Source organism: Passer domesticus, chromosome 17, assembly GCF_036417665.1.
Source record: "Passer domesticus isolate bPasDom1 chromosome 17, bPasDom1.hap1, whole genome shotgun sequence".
Taxonomy (NCBI): domain Eukaryota; kingdom Metazoa; phylum Chordata; class Aves; order Passeriformes; family Passeridae; genus Passer; species Passer domesticus.
In genome coordinates, this window is record NC_087490.1 from 3,837,537 (window position 1) to 3,858,160 (window position 20,624).

At 40.9% G+C, this 20,624-nt stretch overlaps 1 protein-coding gene across 16 annotated transcripts in view; it reads left to right on the top strand.

The window, feature by feature from the left end:
- Positions 1 to 20,624, top strand: part of CIT (citron rho-interacting serine/threonine kinase) — a 68,269-nt gene that overhangs the window by 41,544 nt on the left and 6,101 nt on the right. For 12 of the 16 annotated variants that reach the window (XM_064392811.1, XM_064392823.1, XM_064392809.1 and 9 more), the window contains 18 exons: positions 1,467 to 1,520; positions 8,844 to 9,041; positions 9,495 to 9,688; positions 10,184 to 10,319; positions 10,714 to 10,818; positions 12,045 to 12,185; positions 12,360 to 12,467; positions 13,185 to 13,347; positions 13,592 to 13,756; positions 13,853 to 13,990; positions 14,234 to 14,414; positions 14,645 to 14,736; positions 15,023 to 15,127; positions 15,980 to 16,149; positions 17,112 to 17,192; positions 17,390 to 17,525; positions 18,710 to 18,849; positions 19,706 to 19,798. In XM_064392811.1, the coding sequence (XP_064248881.1) occupies positions 1,467 to 1,520; positions 8,844 to 9,041; positions 9,495 to 9,688; positions 10,184 to 10,319; positions 10,714 to 10,818; positions 12,045 to 12,185; positions 12,360 to 12,467; positions 13,185 to 13,347; positions 13,592 to 13,756; positions 13,853 to 13,990; positions 14,234 to 14,414; positions 14,645 to 14,736; positions 15,023 to 15,127; positions 15,980 to 16,149; positions 17,112 to 17,192; positions 17,390 to 17,525; positions 18,710 to 18,849; positions 19,706 to 19,798 (2,400 nt within the window). The remainder of the gene's footprint in view (positions 1 to 1,466; positions 1,521 to 8,843; positions 9,042 to 9,494; positions 9,689 to 10,183; positions 10,320 to 10,713; positions 10,819 to 12,044; positions 12,186 to 12,359; positions 12,468 to 13,184; positions 13,348 to 13,591; positions 13,757 to 13,852; positions 13,991 to 14,233; positions 14,415 to 14,644; positions 14,737 to 15,022; positions 15,128 to 15,979; positions 16,150 to 17,111; positions 17,193 to 17,389; positions 17,526 to 18,709; positions 18,850 to 19,705; positions 19,799 to 20,624) is intronic. The other 4 variants (XM_064392817.1, XM_064392819.1, XM_064392820.1 and 1 more) reach the window with 2 other exon arrangements.

Sequence of the window (20,624 nt, forward strand, 5' to 3'; positions counted from 1 at the left end):
ATTCCCAGGGTTGTGGGTAGAGAGTTTGACTTGCTACCAGCTAACCCCACCTTGTAATGACCTTCAGATCCTGTGACTTGGAAGTGTTGAAAATGTGCATCCTTGTGCTCCAGTGGCATTTAATCAAAGAACTGCTCTGAATATTGCTGCTGTTGCTGGTTTTTGGGAGGGGAGGGGGGCTCAGCTGGCACGGGTGCTGGCATTATGCTGATGCTTTGGGTAGATGAATGGCAGAACCATTCCCTCAGTTCTAAAGTGGGCACAGGCTGGGCAAGTGCAGCAACAGCATCGAGGCCTAAGAATAACTGAATAGAAATGGCTTTGGGCTCTTTTTGCTGAGAGCTGAGGCAGTCCCTTCCCAGCTGAAAGCTTTGCATAACAGCCACTGTCACTGCCAGGGGGCTGGCAATGCACTTGGGATCCTTACCCAGCAGTGAAACAGATGAATATTCATGACCTGTGTTCACTCAGTTATTGCTCCAGTTAATGGGGCAAACTGGTAGTGCTGGACCAGCTGCTGTCAGCCAGCCCAGCCAGGCAGGCTTGGGACTATTCCTGTCATGGAGTTTTTTACATACTTTTGTTTCTCATGTTGCCTGTTGGGCTAAGATAGTTTTTAAGCTCTCATATTTGACTTCTGCTAAACATTTTTTTTTCCTGTTTAGTCTCTTGGCTCCAAGGAAAATGTTCTGAATGAGGAAAGGTGGCTGGTTATGCTTGAGCAGTAACCTTTCCTCCAAGTTTTCACATAGCACATGTCATTAGACACTTGTTAAATCACTTTGAATTTTGAGAGAGGCCACGAGGCTGAAACAAGAACTTTTTGCTTTGTCATGCTTTGCTTGTGAATTAGGGGATAAAAATGGTGCATGCAATACTGCATTCTTTAAAATGAGTGTTTGAACTTTTCTGTACTTTAGATGCTGTCCTCCAAAGAATTGATTATTATGTTTTATCACAGCTTTTTAGAGAGGCTCAGGCTTAAATGTGACTTTATGGTAGGATTCAGGTAGATTGGCAGAGCTGTTTGGGGTAGCTTGCATTATACATCACTATAGTTTTTCTTTGCAAGCATTTAATTGTGTGCAGTGTTTATTTTCTATGAAACATCAATCGGGATATGGAAATAAAACCAACTCAAATTAAAATATCAAGAATGTAAAAACTTAACATGGGATCAACAAGTCTTCTGGTGCCCATTTCAGATGGAACCTGTTACATAATTCCATTCTTGAGCTTGTACATTTTCCTAAAGCACTTCAGAGGTGGGAGCATAAGTGTATTTTGATTAAGTAGGATGGGACTTTTGCTAATCAGTTCTTTGCCACTGCAAAGTGCTTTCATAGCCTGCAGCATCTGCCTTCCAAACTTTGCTTGCTGGTAGACTGTTCTGCAGTTTGTTTAGCAACAGCATTCTGGAATTCTAATGTATGAAAAATTGATGATTAACTTCTTACCTCCTTTAGGCACATAGAGATGAAATCCAGCGTAAATTTGAAGCCCTTCGTAATAGCTGCACAGTGAGTATTAAATACAGATCATTGAATTATTTTGAAATTAAGGATAATGAAACAAACAATTTCCTCATTTAATCCTTGATGGCACTAGTTCCTAATGTGGACTTTTGGCTTCAAGGTGCTAGTAGGAGCTGGATGGATTGGATTGGATTTCTTTTAGGTTTCAGGTAAACCTCCATTTTGAGGTTTTAGTCTGATCATGAAATTGTCACTGTTCTTCTTTTTGGAGAAGAAAGTAAATTAAAATATCTCATTGCAGTGCAGCTAATAAGAATGGTGCAGCAGCTGCAAAAAATGACTGTAGATGAAGGTCTTTTCTGCTCACAAGAAGAAAAGATCTGCCTGTCCAAATTCTGAGCTGCATTGTAGATCTAGACCTGAGTGGGTTTTAAGGAGGATTTTAACACTGTTTGAAGAAACAAAAAGTGTTAAGGTTCCAAATAATGCATTGACATACAGTAGAGAGAACTCCAGGACCTGAATTTTCACCTTCTGTTGCCTGAGATCTTTGACATGTTTTCGGATTCATTTCATCAGTTCAGGATAGATGTACAAGGGCTTTGTCTATCCACAGGGATTCTTGCAGTTTGACACTATCTTCACACTTGCTCTTGATAGTTGATGGAGTATCTTCCTTCCAATGACACAAATTACACAAGTGTTGGATAAGGACCACAGTCCTCTGGGTCAGCAGTGACTGGAAATTATTCTGGACTTTTTCTCTCTACCCCATACCATAAGCAGGGCTCAATTTTTGGGACTTTTTATCTTGATTGTTTCCCTGCTTCCAGTGATTTCCTCAAATGTAACTTTTCATGCTGTAGGAGTAAGTCTCTAATGTATAAGTTTTCATCTTTTAAAATATCTTTTCAGCATGGGAGTCATTCTGTTTTCCTCACTTGCTCTTTAGCACTAAGCAAGGGGATTCTTCATGGAATACCTAGATAGGAAGAAGTGAGGAAGTACAGCTTTCCAAAGTGTTTTGACCTCTGTCTAAAAGAAATCCTACACAAGAAATTTCACTTTCTGTTCCCTTCCTCATTTTCTTAGATTGACTGTCTGGCTCCTATGTGTCATCATAGATCTTATATCCAGAGCTATCTTCTGTTGCTCTGGATCTCGCCTTTCATTCAGAGCAACAGCTTTCTGTGAAAACACTTTTGTGATCTCCATGCAGGGAAAAACCAGGTGTGGAAGCTCTGTGGCTTCTGTTCACTGCAGGGTCAGCTGCCTTGCAGAGCTGTAACTCATTATCCAGTGACACTTCAGCTCTTGAGTGTGGGGAACAAGCTCCAGCAGTGAAGAATGACCCATAACATTTCCAGAATGTCAAGAGCTTCAAAGGACTTGTAAAAGTGTTCTGCATTGTAAGGTCCTCCAGTGGGATAAGTGGGATCAGACATCCTCATCAATAAGAAATTAATTAAATAGTTCCTAAATGAATAATACATGCCCATGGTACATTCTCTTTGCAGCCCAGGAGAATGCATGTATAATTTAATTTCGTGTTGTGTGCTATGACTGCTCCGGCTGTCCATCCTGCCTGAGGAATGAGGAAACCAGGGCAATCTTCTGTGGCCAGTGAGGGTCAAGAAATGCTAATTACACTGCTTTCACCAAATGTTTCAAACTTGTTTTTATCTGATGGTACCACTATGATGCAGGCTGTGCTTTTTGGTGTGACTCCACTTGAAGGTGATTAGAATTTCTACTCCTTTTAAAATCCAAAAACACTTCAATGGAATAATTGTAATATGCTACTGCTTATACAACCTGATAAAGGATGGATTTATTCTTTCAGGAAGTTCTCAAGAGAGATCCTTTTTAAGCTGACACAAACTCCTTGAACTAGTCTGGCAAACTTTGCTAGGGAATTACTTTTTATTTGATCTTATTGAGAAGCCCCAAACAATGTAAGAATTACAAAAATAAGATTAGACAGAAAAAAAAATTAAAAAATTGAATTACTTCAGTAATTTTGCAGTCTTCAAAAGATAAATAAAAATACCTAATCTACTTTCTTTGGTATTGTTCCTGTTTCTCTAGCTTCACAAAGGTCACAGCTTCTGATTGTAGAGAAGGCTGTGTCTGCTTTCCTTGTATCCTCATTGCATGCTTGGTCATCCTTTTGCTGAGGTCTCTGACCAAGGAGGCATTTTTAGGTTCTCCTTTTTCATGCTTTCTGTCACTCAGTTGAGCAAGAAATAATAGGATATGTAATTACAACAAAAATTGTAACTTGTGGTACCTGCTGAACACACACACACACACACACACAGAGTCATATCTTATCACAACCTTCTCACAATGATAGCTCATCCAGCAAATCTGTTGAGGGAGAAGAACAAGTTCTCTACATTTATTCTGTGAAATGAATGGCCCATTTGAGTGTTAAAAGTATTTTCCAGGCAATCAAAGCAAGATCTAGAAATAAAAGGCATTCTTAAAGAGGAAAATTTACACATTTGTCAGTTGTTTCTAGATATCTCCAAATTGTGGCTTGTTCTGAGATCATCAGCATGTTTGATCTTAAAAATACAATTAAGTTATCTAAATAATAATATAATTGTTTCCAAAAGGAAACTTCCATTAAGCAGGAAGTAAAGTCTTTAAAATATTTAGCAGGAAATAGTCCTATAAAAGCCTTGCACTCAGCTTAGTAAAAATCCAGAGAACCCATCTGAATCATCTGGGTTTTTCAGGTACAGCCTGTTGCTTTTACTCTAGCAATGAGTGGCATTTCTTATTCCTGATTGGATATTGCATTTCCATTTATTCAAGTTTTCCCTAATAAAAAAAAAAGATTTATCTTCCCTTCTTGAGTTTCTTTTGTCATCATCTTGTGTTCCAGTCTTAAACATTAACAGGCTTGATCTGCACTTGTGCAAGAGGTTGGATACTGAGGCATTAAATCTGCAAGCACATCAGACAGGTATAATTTAAGTTATGTGTGAATTCCTGCTGAATTCAGTCCAAGATTCTGATTCCACATTTGCTCCATAAGTTGACATAAGTTGTGTTCTTGTGAGTTTCCAAAATAATTCTCAGAGATGTTACTTTGATGCTAAATTGTGTTTCAGAGTAAAGGAATATTGCCCACTGTGACAAGGCTAAGACCCAGGCAAAAACCTTTACATGGCTTTGTTAAAATTTTTTTTGAGTAAAATTCCTGTTGGGTGGAATGGGGGTTGTCCTTGATTCCCATTTCACACAAAATATGATGGCAGATACCAGTTACAGGCAGAAATGGAGTTTTGTATTTTTTCGTAGCCTGATAAAAAAACCAGAGACTTCTAAGGCATTGCTGTGAGAGATTAATGAGACTTCACTGTGGATAGCATCATCATCAACATCTGAGGAAGAGGCTCCTGTTTGGGAGAGGCAGCTCATCTCCTGGGACCTAGGACAGGACCACAGGGACTGGGTGTTTTAGTCCTGGCTTGCTGTGGGGAGGAGAGGAATGCAGTCTGGGCAGTGTCCCTCAAAATAAACCATGAAGAGTTTTTGGAGACTGAGATCCATGTTTAGGGTGTGTTTCAAGGCACAGATGTTGTCTGGCTGGAGAGGGGAGGAAAGTGAGGGATTAATTGTCAGGTATTGATGGAGCAGGTAGAGATACAATCTGTCTGCAGCCCTGTTTGAGAGCCTGAGCCTCCCAGTGCTGGGATTTCTCTGCCTGAAAAGCTTTGTCTCAGACAGTAGGTGAAGACAAAAGGAGTCTGTCTGCTCTCACTTCCTCCTCACAATAATTTGGGGCTGAGAGACAGCTTTTTCTTGTTTCCTATTTACTTCTGACAGGTAGCTTTCTGGTAAAGATTAGTGGGGATGGGAGGAGTGGAAATGGATAAAGCAACACTATTAGTCTGGAATTAGATTAAACTCCAAATAAGACACTGCTGATAGCATCCCACAACATCTTCCCTTGCTGTGTCCTAACATTTTCCTGCATGTTTGTTGATGGCATGTGAGAACTGAAACACCTTTCTGAAGGAATAGGGTATGGAGAAGTTTGCAAGCTGCAGTTACTAGTATATAACTAAACCTCCTTATTTTTCTCCTTTTCCTCATTATTGTGCCTGTGGTTTTGATATGTGGAGCATATGGATTAAATTTAGTGCATTTTATCTGGTATGCAAACCAAATCATCATGGCCCTGACTGTTTGTTGCTCTGATATTTGATTTAATCCATGGCTGGAGAGGTTTGTAGGACCAGGGGTAACAGCTGGGAATCTGCTCAGCCTCACCAGAGGAATACTTTGCTTTCCTCACATTATTCAGTGGGGAGGGAATTATGCTGGATATGACCCCTTCTGCTGAAGAGCTGCTATGCTAGGGTTGCTCTGCAATATTTAAAAATGAGCTACAGTCCTCTGCATCAGGATAAAGATTAGCTGTGTGCTTAGATGTGGTGTGCAGTGAACAATCTGTGTAGTTAGATGATATCTCTGGTTTATGGATTAGTTGTGGTGAAGATGTGCATAAATAGAGGAGAAAATTCCAGTTGCTCTGAGTGGTGATGCAGTGGCACAGATACAGTGGTTGTCTAGATTGTCTAGAATTGCTTTTCCAAGGTTTCAAGTGTTTGGTGAATTTATAAACTTAAAATGTGAAGATTTTGCTAATTATATTATACGTTTCTAAAGGATATAATATAATTTTCTTACTGACATTCCTTTAATATACTTCACATTTACCTCAGAATAGCTCAGGGCTGGTTGGTTTGTTTGGGGTTTTTGGGGCTTTTTTTTTTTTTGCCTGGGGATTTCCTTAACTGAAAAGGAAAATATCTAAAGCTATTAACTCTTTCCAGGTACAGGAAAGAGTTGGTATAGGTTGTATGTATGCCCCAGACAATATTTCCAACTAAATGTGGGGTTTTTTAATCTGTGTTTTCTTTTTTGATCCCCAGGACAGGCATTTATATCACACTAAATCCTATTTTCCTGTGTCAGCATTACCCATTACTTTTTAGGCTTTTAGTGTTAATAAACTCTCTAATCCTGTTGGGTTATACATATCTGTTAGGTAGCTATTGGATGTGGTAACAAACATTCCTCTTCCCCGTGAAAAATGGAAGATTGTACCAAGAGGAACATTTTCTCCTGTTAAAAAAAATTATATCTATCTAGATTACATTATCTAGGTAATGTAATACGGTTGGAATTTAAGCCAAGTTGTTTTAGAATTGTCAATAAATACACTGTTAGAAGAATGAAAGAGATCATGTCACACCTTCTGGAACCCTTCTTTGTTAACTGCTTTGTAATTTGTCTGAAGTTTTCCAGAAATAGCCTACTAGATAAAATGTAGCAGTGAAATATAATATGATCTGGTTTAATTTTAGTTGTATTCAGGGAAAGAAATCAAAATCTCAGAACCCAGAATAAAAGAAAATGGGAGCTCAACTTCCAGCCCTTAAGGAATAAAATCAACTTGAAATACAGCCAGTTTTAATAATTGATTAAGTAGTTGGACATATTAACTCTGCATATTACTTTATCCATTTTGTCTTTCCCTCATCTCAATTTTCTTGTATTTCAAAACTAGCTTAATTTTTTTAATAGAAATTACTTGTACTAGTATATAAATTAGATGTGGAAAAAAACATGAATGTATAAAATATATCTTGAGACTGCCTAGATACATGGTGTGGTTAAACATAAAATTAAAACAAATGGGAAAAAAGTGAGTTTCTGATTTGACATTTAGTAGAGATCTCAGCTGATGTAAGAGCAGTAGGTAAAACACTGTAAAAGCAAATGCTCTTTTGCTCCTTTTTGTTTGTATAAACAAATCTAAGTTCTTATTTCTGTAGCAATATAGGCACTAACATGTCTTTACAACACAGGCTGCCCCCTCTGAAAGCTTGGTGCAAACAATGCAGGGGAAGATGTGTGTTTTGAATAGGGCAGTGAGAGTGCTCAGAAACAAGCACATGATCAGATTTCTTCAGAAATGTTGTGTTTTGAAGTCTGAATCATCTTGATTTGACCCTGAACATATGGGTGGCAGGAACTCCCCTTCACCCAGCAGGGAGTAATGGCTGTTGGACTTTTTCTGCTCACAGTTTAAAAACCAAATACTGTTAATTTAGGTCTAGGAGAGGCATGGTAAAAGGCTGCCAAAATATGCATTACAGATTCTTCAAAAAGAAGTGGTTGTCATCTTTCCAGAGAGCTGAGAAGAGCTGTGTGCTCTATCCTCTACTGCTTTAGATATTTAAGTCCTTGGCTTGTGTAGGAAATTGGAACATTTACATTTAAATGCGTAGCCAACTGTGCTCTGAGATTTTATTTTTTCCCATTTAATGAAGTATCTTATTCACTTTTCTTTGACATCCAGGCAAAAGAGCCTCTAGAACATATTTTTAAGAATTGAATGTGAATTGTATAGAGTTTACCAGTTTCTGAAATTCTTTTTATTAAGCTGATTTCAAGATTACTGAGATTTCTTTCTCTTCTGTTATGGTGACTCTGGTTTTGAGTTAGAGGAGGTACAAATTCATCCACCCAGTGTTCAGGCCTTTCATTCATAAAACCAACTGTGAAAATGGCCCACTGTTGTTTATATTCGTCTTTCAGTTGGAGGGGACTGTGGTTGAAAGCTTTTAGTTAGTGCTGGCTGAACAAATGGATGCTGCCACTTTGGCAAAGGCCTTGTTGAGTTTTTGCTTTTCACTGATTTTCCATATTGTGTTACCACACTGGTTTCTTCCCTCCTGTGTACCCAGCTGCCATCCATAATGCTGTTACTTTGATAGAATGTATTTCTGAACGTTTTTCTGCCTTTCCTGGTTCTACCCAGTGTTACAAATAATAATATAAGCAATTCCCAGGAATATCCATCAGGTTGCCCTGCCTCCACTGCTCCTCTTGGTCTGTTTTCTTCAGTGCCACACTTTGAAAGCCTTTCTGAGAGTGATTAGCCTCATTGCACTTAGGGGAGACTGAGGCACAAAAAGGTCACTGTAAGTCAGCAGCAGAGCTGAGAATCCAGCCAGAACTCCTGGTTCCCAATCCAGTGCTTTAACTATGACAGGTCTCTCAAATAATAAATTACATTGCAGCATATTTATGCTCTGAACCAGATTTCTTAAAAAAAGCTATTTTCTCTAAGACACAAAACTCTACTCCTAATCCAAGTTCATTATTATGAAAAAATACCTACCACTATAATGCTGCCCTTTTTTTTGAATTAGAAAAAATGTAAAAGCTTGGCAATAAATAATTCAGTGTGAATTGATTAATCTCCCCTGTTATATAGAAGAAGGATGGATGATTTCAAAAACCTGTGCTTACTCACACGTAATTTATTTTTCTTTCTAGGTGATTTCAGATTTGGAAGAGCAGCTGAACCAGCTCACTGAAGACAATGCAGAGCTGAACAACCAGAACTTCTTCCTGTCCAAACAACTGGATGAGGCCTCGGGGGCCAACGACGAGGTGGTGCAGCTGCGGAGCGAGGTCGATCACCTCCGCCGAGAGATCACCGAGAGGGAGATGCAGCTCACCAGCCAGAAACAAGTAAGCCTCTCTAGGTCTGCTCAGGAGCTCTTGCTGGCAGCTGGAAAAAATTCCTTCTACATCTGGAAACGCATAAGAAGTGATGGTGCTTCTGGGAGCAGTGGCATTTAAGCCTTCCTTCCCAGGGCAGTTGAGTGAATGGAAATTTTTGGTATCTCCCATCATGTTTTGACACAATTTTATTTAGCAGTCCTGCACTTCTGAAGGCATTGTCATTTAGAATTACTCATTTTAATTTTGTGGCCCTGGAAATCTCAATGTTCATAATGAGATCGACCTGACATTATCAGGGATCACAAGTGAATGTACAGGAGCCTTGAAATAAATGGGCTGTGATTTCCCAGCTCCTGCTGGCTGCTGATTTGCATGTACTGTAATCGAATTGCTACGGCTGAAGCTGAAAGTGCACGCTTGATGTGGGATGTGAGAATTGATAGGAGGATTTATTTTTAGACTATGGAGGCCTTGAAGACAACATGTACGATGCTGGAAGAGCAAGTAATGGACTTGGAGGCCCTGAATGATGAACTCCTGGAGAAAGAGCGCCAGTGGGAAGCGTGGAGAAATGTTCTAGGGGATGAGAAGTCCCAGTTTGAATGTCGAGTTAGAGAGCTGCAGAGGATGCTGGATACTGAGAAACAGAGCAGGTCTCTCTCCCTTCCTTCCCTTTTATTAACTTTTATAAAAACTCTCTATAGAAGCTAGTACAAAAATTATATTTAGCATAGAATATGGGAGTTGGAGCTAAATATAAAATCTTGAGGTAGTTCTAAAAATGGTTTATTAGTTAGTAGTCATCACTGATATTGTTCCTTTTGTTTCTTTGCAAGTGAACGATTCAAGGGGAGTGGTATTTATCATTGTAATTTATAAAATGTCTTGATTTATTATCTTCTATTTTATTTTATGGAAAAAAATAGTCTTTGCTCCTGACTGTTCATGTGGGGTCTTGAAATTTTTAAGGCTGTAGTTCTAGCAAGGACAGGAACAGGATTATATAATATAAAAGTGTTGCAGCAAACAGTCTGGCTTTTTAATGTAACATCTTGAATTTGAGGCAACCCCTGAAAAAGTTATTGATGGCACTGCCTGCTAGGGAGAGGTCAAGGAGTTAGGTAACATTATTTTCCATTTTAATGCAGAGTGAGAGCAGATCAGCGTATTACTGAGTCTCGCCAGGTGGTAGAACTGGCTGTCAAGGAACACAAGGCAGAGATTCTGGCCCTGCAGCAAGCACTCAAGGAACAAAAACTCAAAGCAGAGAGCCTTTCTGATAAGGTAAGTAACTTTCAATCCTGGACTTTCATAATTAGATGAAATACTTTTCCACTGATATTACTTTTAGAAGTGTGGCCTTGAGCAGCTTTTTTTCAAGATGTTATAGAGACAAGTTAAAAAGACTGAAGGGCATAGAATAGAATTGTATCTTCAAGCCAAAGACCTCAGATTTTCTTTGAAAAAGACTAAAGCAGCCTATGATGCCTGGAATGAAGTCCTTCAATAATTTGGTATCCGCATTTGAACAAGCCAAAATGTCTTTTGGCTGGATTTTCCCCAGCAACCAAAGGCTAATTGTATCATTTTTCTTCAGCATGTGCTCGGTGAAGTCAGATTTTAAGACTCTGGAACTATATTTATTAGTGTTCAATGTTGTTCTGACCCTCTTTCCCAGCTCAATGACCTGGAGAAGAAGCACGCCATGCTGGAGATGAACGCCCGCAGTTTACAGCAGAAGCTTGAGACAGAAAGGGAGCTCAAGCAGAGGCTTCTGGAGGAGGTAACCTTGGAGATTCATGGTAGAACTTCAGAAGGTTCCACATCTTGAGGAGGGGAGCTTGTGTGAATAAGAGTTAAACATCCATCCTTCTTCTACATAACTGGGGAGATAATCAAGTTGGGAGAGTTGTTTTCACTTAGAAGTTTGCAGAGTGTGGCCATGTCAGGGAGCACTAAAAGTGAGCTGCTCCTCAGGGCCAGGGGAGCTGGCAGCCAAGGGGGACAGCGTGCCAGGCAAGGACAGGACCGTGCAGCCTGCAGGCTCAGACCCACAGCACCTGAACAAGAGGACCAGGGCAGATTTGCTGAAGGTACCAGGGATCATTACAGAAGCCCCTAGTCACAAGGCAGGTTCTAGGTCAGGCCTGAAAGGCCAGTCTGTGCCTAGGCTCAGCTCTGACCAGGCCAGGGGCAAGGGCCAGAGCTTAAAACCAGCTCTGGAGCCAGCATGCGGGGGGTGCACACCTGGAGGCCACAGGTGAGGCTTCTCTCACAGCTCTTCAGCAATGATTTGGGTCACAGGATTTGGATCCAAGGTCACACACCTGCCCCATATCAGGGACTAATTGAATGCAGGCAACCAGTTCTAGGTGGTGGGGGTAGAGGCTCCAGAAGAGGATTTTAGGGACAATTAGAGCATTTAGAGCCTCCTGGTATTCTTGAGGTACTGAACAGGTTGCCTGCCCACTTCTTTGTGCATCACCAGGAAAGATTTCTTGCTCTTACTTTGTAGCATTGGTTACATTCATGGTTTTCCTAGTCAGGGACTTTCTTGTCAAGAAAGTGTAAATCCTAAATGAAGTAGGAGTATTTTGTCATGTGCCTTCCACTGGTGTTAATTGGAGACAAAGATGTAAACAGCTGGCCATTATTTTCCTTATCTCATGTGACTGTGACTGTCCTGGTTTATACTAAAGATTATGGTTTTAATTTATTCTTATAAAGTACTTTATAAAGGCTTCTGGTGGTTGTACAGAGAGCTTGAGAAAATGGTGCTGCTACAGATTAATATGAATACACAGAAATGCTTGTTTAGTCACAATGCATTCTGAAAGGAAAGGAATCTTCTAGAGTATTGTAATTTTCCAGCTTTTGAAGAATTGTGTGTTTATTAATAAATTCTGCAATTATCATTATTTTACAAGGAGTGACAACATTTAATAGCTTTTACTTACAAGCAAAAAGACAACAAACCCCAAACCCTGGCCTTTGTCTTCCTTCCAACAGCAGGCAAAGCTGCAGCAGCAAATGGATCTGCAGAAGAATCACATCTTCCGCCTGACTCAAGGTCTGCAAGAGGCCCTGGACCGAGCAGATCTTCTGAAGACTGAGAGAAGTGACCTGGAATATCAGCTGGAAAACATTCAGGTGAGGGTGATGAAGCAGGGCAGTGTTTTGCCTCATTCCTTGTGATGCTTTAGGATGTGATTTACAGTTTGTGTGTGACACTTTCTTCATGGTATTTTTTAGCTCTGTTTTGCTATTGAGTTGTTTGTTTCTTGTGTTAAGGTGAAATTTCTTGCATCTGTGTGTGATTCACAGGTTCTCTATTCCCATGAAAAAGTGAAAATGGAGGGCACTATTTCTCAGCAAACTAAACTCATTGATTTCCTGCAGGCAAAGATGGACCAACCAGCAAAAAAGAAAAAGGTGGGTGAAGAAGGTTTGAGAGGCATGGAACTAAATGGTTTTGTAGTTAGTTATGTGCTGTGTATTCTTAATATTCTGTTTTATCTTTCTTTGTGTAACAAAATGTTGTCCTCATTTAAGACCATCCTGAGTTGGTGAACACAAATTTTACTAGGCAGAATGTGTTCTTTGTGGTTTTTCTGGTATTTTGTTATTCAACAACTTAGGTTGTTATAAAACACTTAGGTTACAACCCAATAGCTACACCTCAGTGAGGCTGTAGGAATACAGAATTTTAAGCATGTTTTTTTAATGCTGAGTATAATTTTTAATATTTTTTTTAATGCATATGTGTACAAACCTATCATGTATCAAGAGTCCTGTAGTCACAGCATAGGATGGAGCAGTCAGGTGACTTGTGTCACAACTTTGTCAGAAGCTGCTCTGTCATTTTGAATGAAGTAATTTAATTTTAACCACGTATTTTGAGATCCTCTGTTTAGATGCTTTTGGAGACTCCAGGTGTGAGTACTAACAGGTAATGTACATCCCTCTTTAAGTTAATCCATATCTTGACATTTTTCTCTCCAGTGCCAATATGAACTAAAATCCATCCTTACACATAACAGAATTGCCATTAGGCCCTCTGGCCGGACTGCCACTAGCTAGTGTCACTTTGCCTAGGTTAAGCCATCTCTTGCTAGGAGTTAGGAGTTGTCTGTGTGTTTCTGTTGCTAGGGCCTGTTTAGTCGGCGGAAAGAGGACCCTTCTTTACCCACACAGGTTCCCCTGCAATACAATGAGCTGAAAGTGGCACTGGAGAAGGAGAAGGCTCGTTCTGCTGAGCTGGAGGAAGCTCTACAGAAAACACGCATTGAACTCAGATCTGCTCGTGAAGAAGGTAGGGGCTAACAGAAAAGGTGAATCTGGAAGGAGGCACACATTCTCGGTCTGAAAATGTGCCTTTAATTGTGTGCCACTCTAGCAATAACACATGTTGTTTAACTATTACCAGTGCTGTGATGTTACAATAAAGCTGCACTTGATTCTGTGGGCTGTAACTGCAGACTGGTCACACTGTGCCCTGCTAGGAACCTGAGTGCCACGTTGGTCACATTAACCAGGGACATTTGTCTTGTCTGTAGCTGCTCATCGGAAAATATCCGACCACCCTCACCCCTCCACCCCGGCCACAGCCAGGCAGCAGATCATCATGTCTGCCATAGTGCGCTCCCCGGAGCACCAGCCCACGCCCATCAGTCTGCTGGCTCCCCCCTCCAGCCGCCGCAAGGAATCCTCCACGCCTGAGGGTAGGCTCCTGCTCAGCTCCTCCTCTCCTACCTCTGTCACTGCCATCTCTTTACTGAGTTAGTTTTCAGCCTGCTGATGAGCCGTGTCCCTTGCAGAGTACAGCCGGCGCCTGAAGGAGCGAATGCACCACAACATCCCGCACCGCTTCAACGTGGGGCTCAACATGAGGGCCACCAAGTGCGCCGTGTGCCTGGACACCGTGCACTTCGGCAGGCAGGCCTCCAAGTGTCTGGGTAAGGGCAAAACACAGCCCAGCTCGGGGGGAGGAGAGGCATCAGCCACCTAGAGCAGGGAGGAAATGACAGCGTGGAGACTCTGAAACTGCTTGGTGCAAACATTGAGAAAACATCATGGTTTGGAGTGGAAGGGAACCTTGGAGAAGATGGGATTTGTGTGTTAGAAGTTGAGGCAGCTGTGTCATGATTGGGTTTATTTTTTTGTCATTTAACAGAAGTTTTTCCCTGTCCTCTTGTCAGAATGCCAGGTGATGTGTCACCCAAAATGCTCAACTTGCTTGCCAGCTACTTGTGGGCTGCCAGCAGAATATGCCACACACTTCTCGGAAGCGTTCTGCCGGGATAAGATGAATTCCCCTGGCCTGCAGCTGAAGGAGCCAAGCACCAGTCTGCGTCTCGAGGGGTGGATGAAAGTGCCAAGGTATAACCAGGAGTCTTGGTGCCATGTCAGGTGCTGAAGTATTTGGCCTGATATTACCCTGGCTCTTACAATGAGATCTTTGGTACAGGCCCATTACGTGGGCATTACAATTACCACCACTATAATTACAATTGCTACCACTGGAATTGCTCTTTTATAGGAGTTGCATGCTTGCTTTATATAGAGTCCAAGCAGAAAGTCCAACACAGCTTTGTGCTTATTTTCCTCAGGAACAATAAACGTGGGCAACAGGGCTGGGACAGGAAGTATATTGTCCTGGAAGGAACCAAAGTGCTCATTTATGATGCAGAAGCAAGAGAAGGTAACTGAGAATTTCTAGCAAGAATATATTTTTTAATCTTAAGATATTGTTTGGTGGGTTGAGAGGCTTAAAGATTATTACTGTTTCCTATGGGTGTACCAAATTTAGCTAAATCTTCAGTGAAAAAGCAACATTTTTTTTTCTCTCTTAGCAATTTTATTGGCTGGCATGTCATAATAGTCCAACTGTGAAAACGTCCAGTGTGTATCCACTTCCTTTTGCTATCACAGTTATTTTCTTGCTGCCTTTTTGTCTGTCCCTAATCTGTCTCCCCATTCTCCTGCAGCTGGACAGAGGCCTCTGGAGGAATTTGAGCTCTGCCTTCCTGATGGTGATGTAACTGTTCATGGAGCTGTAGGAGCTACTGAGCTTACCAATACAGCAAAGACAGGTGAGAATCTTACATAGATGAGGTCAAATGGATTTCATCTGCCTTGCCATCAGTTAGCCTTGTTTGGCTGAACAGAATTTTCTCCCTCGAGCTTTCATTGTGTAATGCTGTAATTTACCTCCATCTGAATTAGGGGAGTAGCTCAGCACTCCAGATCTAGTTACACCCAGGCTGTTGCTTCTGTCGTGGTAGAACTGTGGTTAATATAGTCATCAACACAAATGGAAGTAAATCTTAAGAGATCTGTAGCATAAACACTCGCTTTATTTAAATTTCTTCTCTATTAACTGTGATGTATCATAACTTCTGCCACCATTGTGCTCTGACCACAAAGCCATTAACTTAGAAATGCTGTGGAGTGTATACAGTCTCTTATTATGAAAAAATGTTGATGTGTTGATTTGTATGTACTGAATAGAACTGATGGATAAGATTCTGTATGTCTTGACTGTTACATTAAAGGATACAGACTGTTAAAAACAAAGGTTTCATAACCAGTTTTTACAGATTTTTGTTAATCAGTACAGGGAAAACTTTAGTCAAGTGGCTGGTTTTGTTTTGGTTTTTTTCCCACAATGGAATTTCTTTCTGTTTTGAATAAAAGGCAAGAAATTATTTTTGTTGAGTTAAAGACGGCCTTGTATGTATGGATTACATACATCCAGCTAGTATTTAGGTGTAAGTAGCTAGCCTGTGCAGGACCTGTAAAGGAGAAACCAATGTGTAAATTGCCATGGTACGTCATGATAAATACAACTTCTCTCCAATGAGGCTGAAAGGTGTTGATTTTAAGTCCACTGACAATATTCCAAAAACTAATCTAAGTCTTATTCTATCTATATAACATCTCAGATGTGCCATATATCCTAAAATTGGAGTCTCATCCACACACCACTTGCTGGCCTGGTAGAACACTCTACCTGTTAGCACCCAGCTTCCCTGACAAACAGCGCTGGGTCACAGCACTGGAATCAATAGTGGCAGGTGGGAGAGTTTCCAGAGAAAAAGCTGAGGCTGATGCTGTGAGTATAAAAGTTTCATTTAATAATAAAATATTCTGGGAGGGAGCAGAGTTTTGAAAAATATTTTTTCGGTATTTGACATACTGAGGTTTAACTGAAGGTAAGTTATTGCTTCTGCCTTATGATTTGAGCCCCAGGAGCCAGTACTCTGTGAGACTGCTGCTGTGTATTACAATACCCTTCTTTAAACTTGGGGAGTGTAGTAAGAGAATCCCAAAATATCTCTGTAATTCCAGCAGAGGAAGGAAGAGCAGTTAGGACATGCTTTAAATCCAGTCTCATAAGGCACCACATGGAAGGAGCAAACCTTAAAAGAAGCAAAAACTCCCTCCCTTCCCATTCTTAGAGAGTCAGAGGTTTTATGTTTCTTGCTGGGGGGAGGTGTGTGTGGGTGTGTGCTTTTTATTTTGTTTTATTCCTAATAAGAGGTTAAATAGATTTGTTTAGGTTTTGGATAGCCTTTCTCACACTGTCACACTGATAACTCTATTTTCTGGCAAAGAAAGGTTGGATTCTGTGGCATTGCATAAGAGAATTAGCTCTGGAGGTAGGGAATATCTGACTGCAGGAAATACTCTTTTTTCCTCAGGCTCACATTTCTTTTGTATCTGAGAAAAAAACATGCTCCCACCAACATTTATACTTTTCTTTAATTCTTCCCCTTGGAAAATTCCACTGCTCTGTTGTAGGAGGTTGGGGAAAATGGAAAGGATAGAGACAACAATAGGTTCTGCCTGAATTTAGGATAATTCTGATCAGTTTGCCTTACTGTGTCTAAGGTAGATAAAAGTTTACTAATTCTTTTGTAGGAGGCATCCCTGAAACTTTTAGCTTTCTGAGAAAAAGAAATCTGTGCCAATCTCTTTGCCTGTCTGAAATGATAACCTAACATTGTTAAAATACTCACTGATAAAGAGATGAAGATTAACTCAACAAGAAAAAAATCTTTTTGTCATTTACAGAAACTGCTGGGGAACTCCCTGCTGAAGCTGGAGGGTGAAGATCGTTTGGATATAAATTGCACAATGCCCTTCAGTGACCAGGTAATGGTCATGTGCACTTGGACTTTCTCAGTAGTGGATAATTGATTCAGGGAAATGGCATCTTGATTGCAATATGTGTAATTATACACTTGTTTGTGGGTTTGATTTTTCTCTTCATTGCTAAAGAGTATCACCCCAGTTGCTGTTGGAGCATTCCTTGTTCTCCTCACGTAGTGCTATTTTTTCCCCTGTTGTAGGTAGTGCTGGTGGGTGCAGAAGAAGGTCTCTATGCCCTGAATGTTCTGAAGAATTCCTTAACGCACATCCCAGGAATGGGAGCTGTCTTCCAAATTCACCTCATCAAGGACCTGGAGAAGCTACTCATGATAGCAGGTACAGGCTGTGTGTCCCCACTGGCCCTGCAGTGGCTCTGTGCTGCCAGGTCCTGCTTGCCTTTGGATTTGTTCCAGGCTTTTGTCTGGTGTTTTAATCAGCAAATTGGCAGGAATGCCTTGCTGTGGTTAACACAGTCCTGTGTGAGGCTGGCTGCTAAGGGATTATGTGAATGAGCACTCAGTTAAACCTCCACAAGACACTGATTTCAGAGCTGAGGGAGGGAACAGAGACAAAACATTTCCAGGTTAGAGGTCAGTTGTCATTTAAAGTTCAATTTAACAAGTGTTGAGCTAATGAGTGAACATCTCTTCCTAATTATTGCATAAAATTTTAAATGTAATTAACTATTTGGGGACCACTATGTGATCACTGAGGCATAGGGCCAACTCTTACCCTCTCTTGCCCTATAACAAAGCTGGGACTCCTGTCATGATTTAAGATTTCTTTACGAAAGGAACACCAGCTTTAATCTTTCCATCTGTGGTTTTCCAGAGATAATCCTTCCCACACGGATGTAGGCATGCTGAACACTAGGCTGTATCTTTGTCTGAAAGCCTAAATTATCAAGTGTCTATATGACATTTGCAGGGAATGAAAAACAAATTATTTCCTGTTCTGCTAGTTTTGTGGTTTTTTCCTGGTAAGGGTTTAAGATGTCCATGGTTTATTTGTGCCAGGGTAGTAGAGAACAAAGCAAATCTCATACATAATGAGAAGGCTGTGTTAGTCTGTCACTGGACTTCTGAGAGGAATTGGCCTTGGGCTGCAGTGCAATTCATTAGGGCAGTTCTTGGAATTCCCTTGCCAGCTCTGTTGGCACAGAGTAATTAAAACATCTTGTACTTGAAGAAGTTCTGAAGGGCAAAATAAAACTTCCTGGCTAATTTTGAATAATGTCTTAATGAGGCCACAATTACTGTGTTCTGCTAGACTTCAGCCACACATAATAATCCACGCAGGGAATGGTTGTTCTCCTGGTGGATTTACTGCCTGTTGTAGGGTTGGGATTTTCTAAGTTTTCTGTTTCAGTTTGAATAGGAATGACATGGAATGAATTTTGCATGGTACTTTGTGACTGTTTCCACAGTAACAGCCTGTAACAATGAGCTGCTGCTTAGGTAAGATTTTGTAGTGAATAGGGAGTTCTCCCTTGATGAAATGCACCCTGTTTTTGTTTCCAGGAGAAGAAAGGGCTCTGTGTCTTGTTGATGTAAAGAAAGTGAAGCAGTCCCTAGCCCAGTCTCACCTCCCAGCCCAGCCTGATGTCTCACCAAATGTCTTTGAGGCTGTCAAAGGATGTCACCTTTTTGCTGCTGGCAAAGTAAGTCACAGCTCCCTCGTGCCCCCAGACCACCCCTTAGACTGCTCTGAGTTTAATTTTAACACATCAGCATCTTTACACCCCTGGCAACACAACCAAGGTCTATGTTCTTGCTCTGAACATTTTTCTTCAAATAAGAAGAATGTATGGGCTGAAGAGAGGCTGAGCTGGGGACAGAATGGGGGATTTGCTGCTAATGTGGATCAATTCAGTCAGGATGCCATGGTGGTATAGCTTAAACTGCTAGATAGTAAGAAATCCAGCATAGCATGGTACTACTGCCCCCTCACTATTGACTGCAGTTTTGAGGTTTGTAATTAATGAATTCTGTCCAGTCTTTGTCCTTGAATGTCATGCTTCCAGGCTAGTAAATTTCCTTAGGTGTTTGTGTCACTTTAATTCTAAACATTTACACAGATTACTGGTTTTACTATGGAGCATTTAACCACAGCAAAAATTCTCATTAACAATTATTTCTGTGGACTATTTTGGTGACAAACTGAGCACCACGCATTTCAAAGTGATGCTCAAGATAAGTTTCAGGGGTTAAAATGTAGACCTAACCTATTTCAATTTGTCAATCCCTTTTCTGTGCAAAACCTTCTCATATTTTATTAACGTCTTTCAAGCATAAAAGAAATCATAGAAGCCATTTAAATTCACGTTCTTTTTTGAGAATGTGAAGAGGCTTTTCATTATTTCATGAATTCACAATAATTACCCTATTAATAAAATGTACTTGCTTATCTCTGCAAAGTTCTTTTTGTGGCAAGAGGTTCTCAGATCCATTTCACACGCTCAGCAATAGAATTTATTTTATTGCTGTCCTGAACTGTGCTTGTTATCTTCCTTACAGGTTGAGAACAGTCTTTGTATCTGTGCAGCCATGCCCAGCAAAGTGGTGGTTCTGCGATACAACGAGAGCTTGAGCAAGTTCTGTATCAGAAAGGTGAGTTCAGTAACTCCCTGCTGTAGTTGAGGTTAATTCACACAGTGCTGTAAGCCTTTGCTTTGGAGCAAACATCCAAAACCTTTCTGTGTGCATGAGAAAATTTGTTTGCCAGCTAAAATGATAACAAATTGCACTGTGCACTGACTCAAAGTGGAGTAGGCAGTAATTTCCTTTAATAAGAGTTGGCATTTTTGGAGAGATGCAGAACAGAACTGTGATTTTTTTGAGATATTGGGCTGAGCTGTAATCATACCCTCAGAGATCTCTCCTCAGGACAAAAAGTTTAAACACCACCTGCCTTAAAAGATCTGGCAGCCAGAAACTCATGTTCTCTCCTATGCACAAATGAAAGGATGTTCCAAAGTGCACCTCCCTGGGGGGTTCTGCAGGTGACTTTGCAGGCACCAGTTCATTTTCCAGTGTGGCTGAGGCTGCTGCAGGGAGGCAGTGGGCACAGCCATGCAGATCTGGCCTCCTCAGGAGGAAAGGCATGACTGGTGGAAATCTGGGCACAGATGGATGCCAGCACACCTGGAATGTCTCCAGGCATTGCAGCTGATACCAACTCCTGCTCACAGCAGGGAGCACTGAGGGGCTGCAGCCCTTCCTCTGACGAGGGCTTACATGCACATCATGCAAAGGCATGTTTTAGAGGGCAGGTTTTCCTTATCTCCACTAATCCAGACAACTGAATTTAGATCCTAACAAGATGGCAGCAAGCCCAGAATATGCTTTTCTTTTCTGCCAACAAAATTTCCAGATAAAGTAGGATTTATGTAAGGAATCTTGTCCTCAGAAGATCTGGGAATCTGTGCATTGTGTC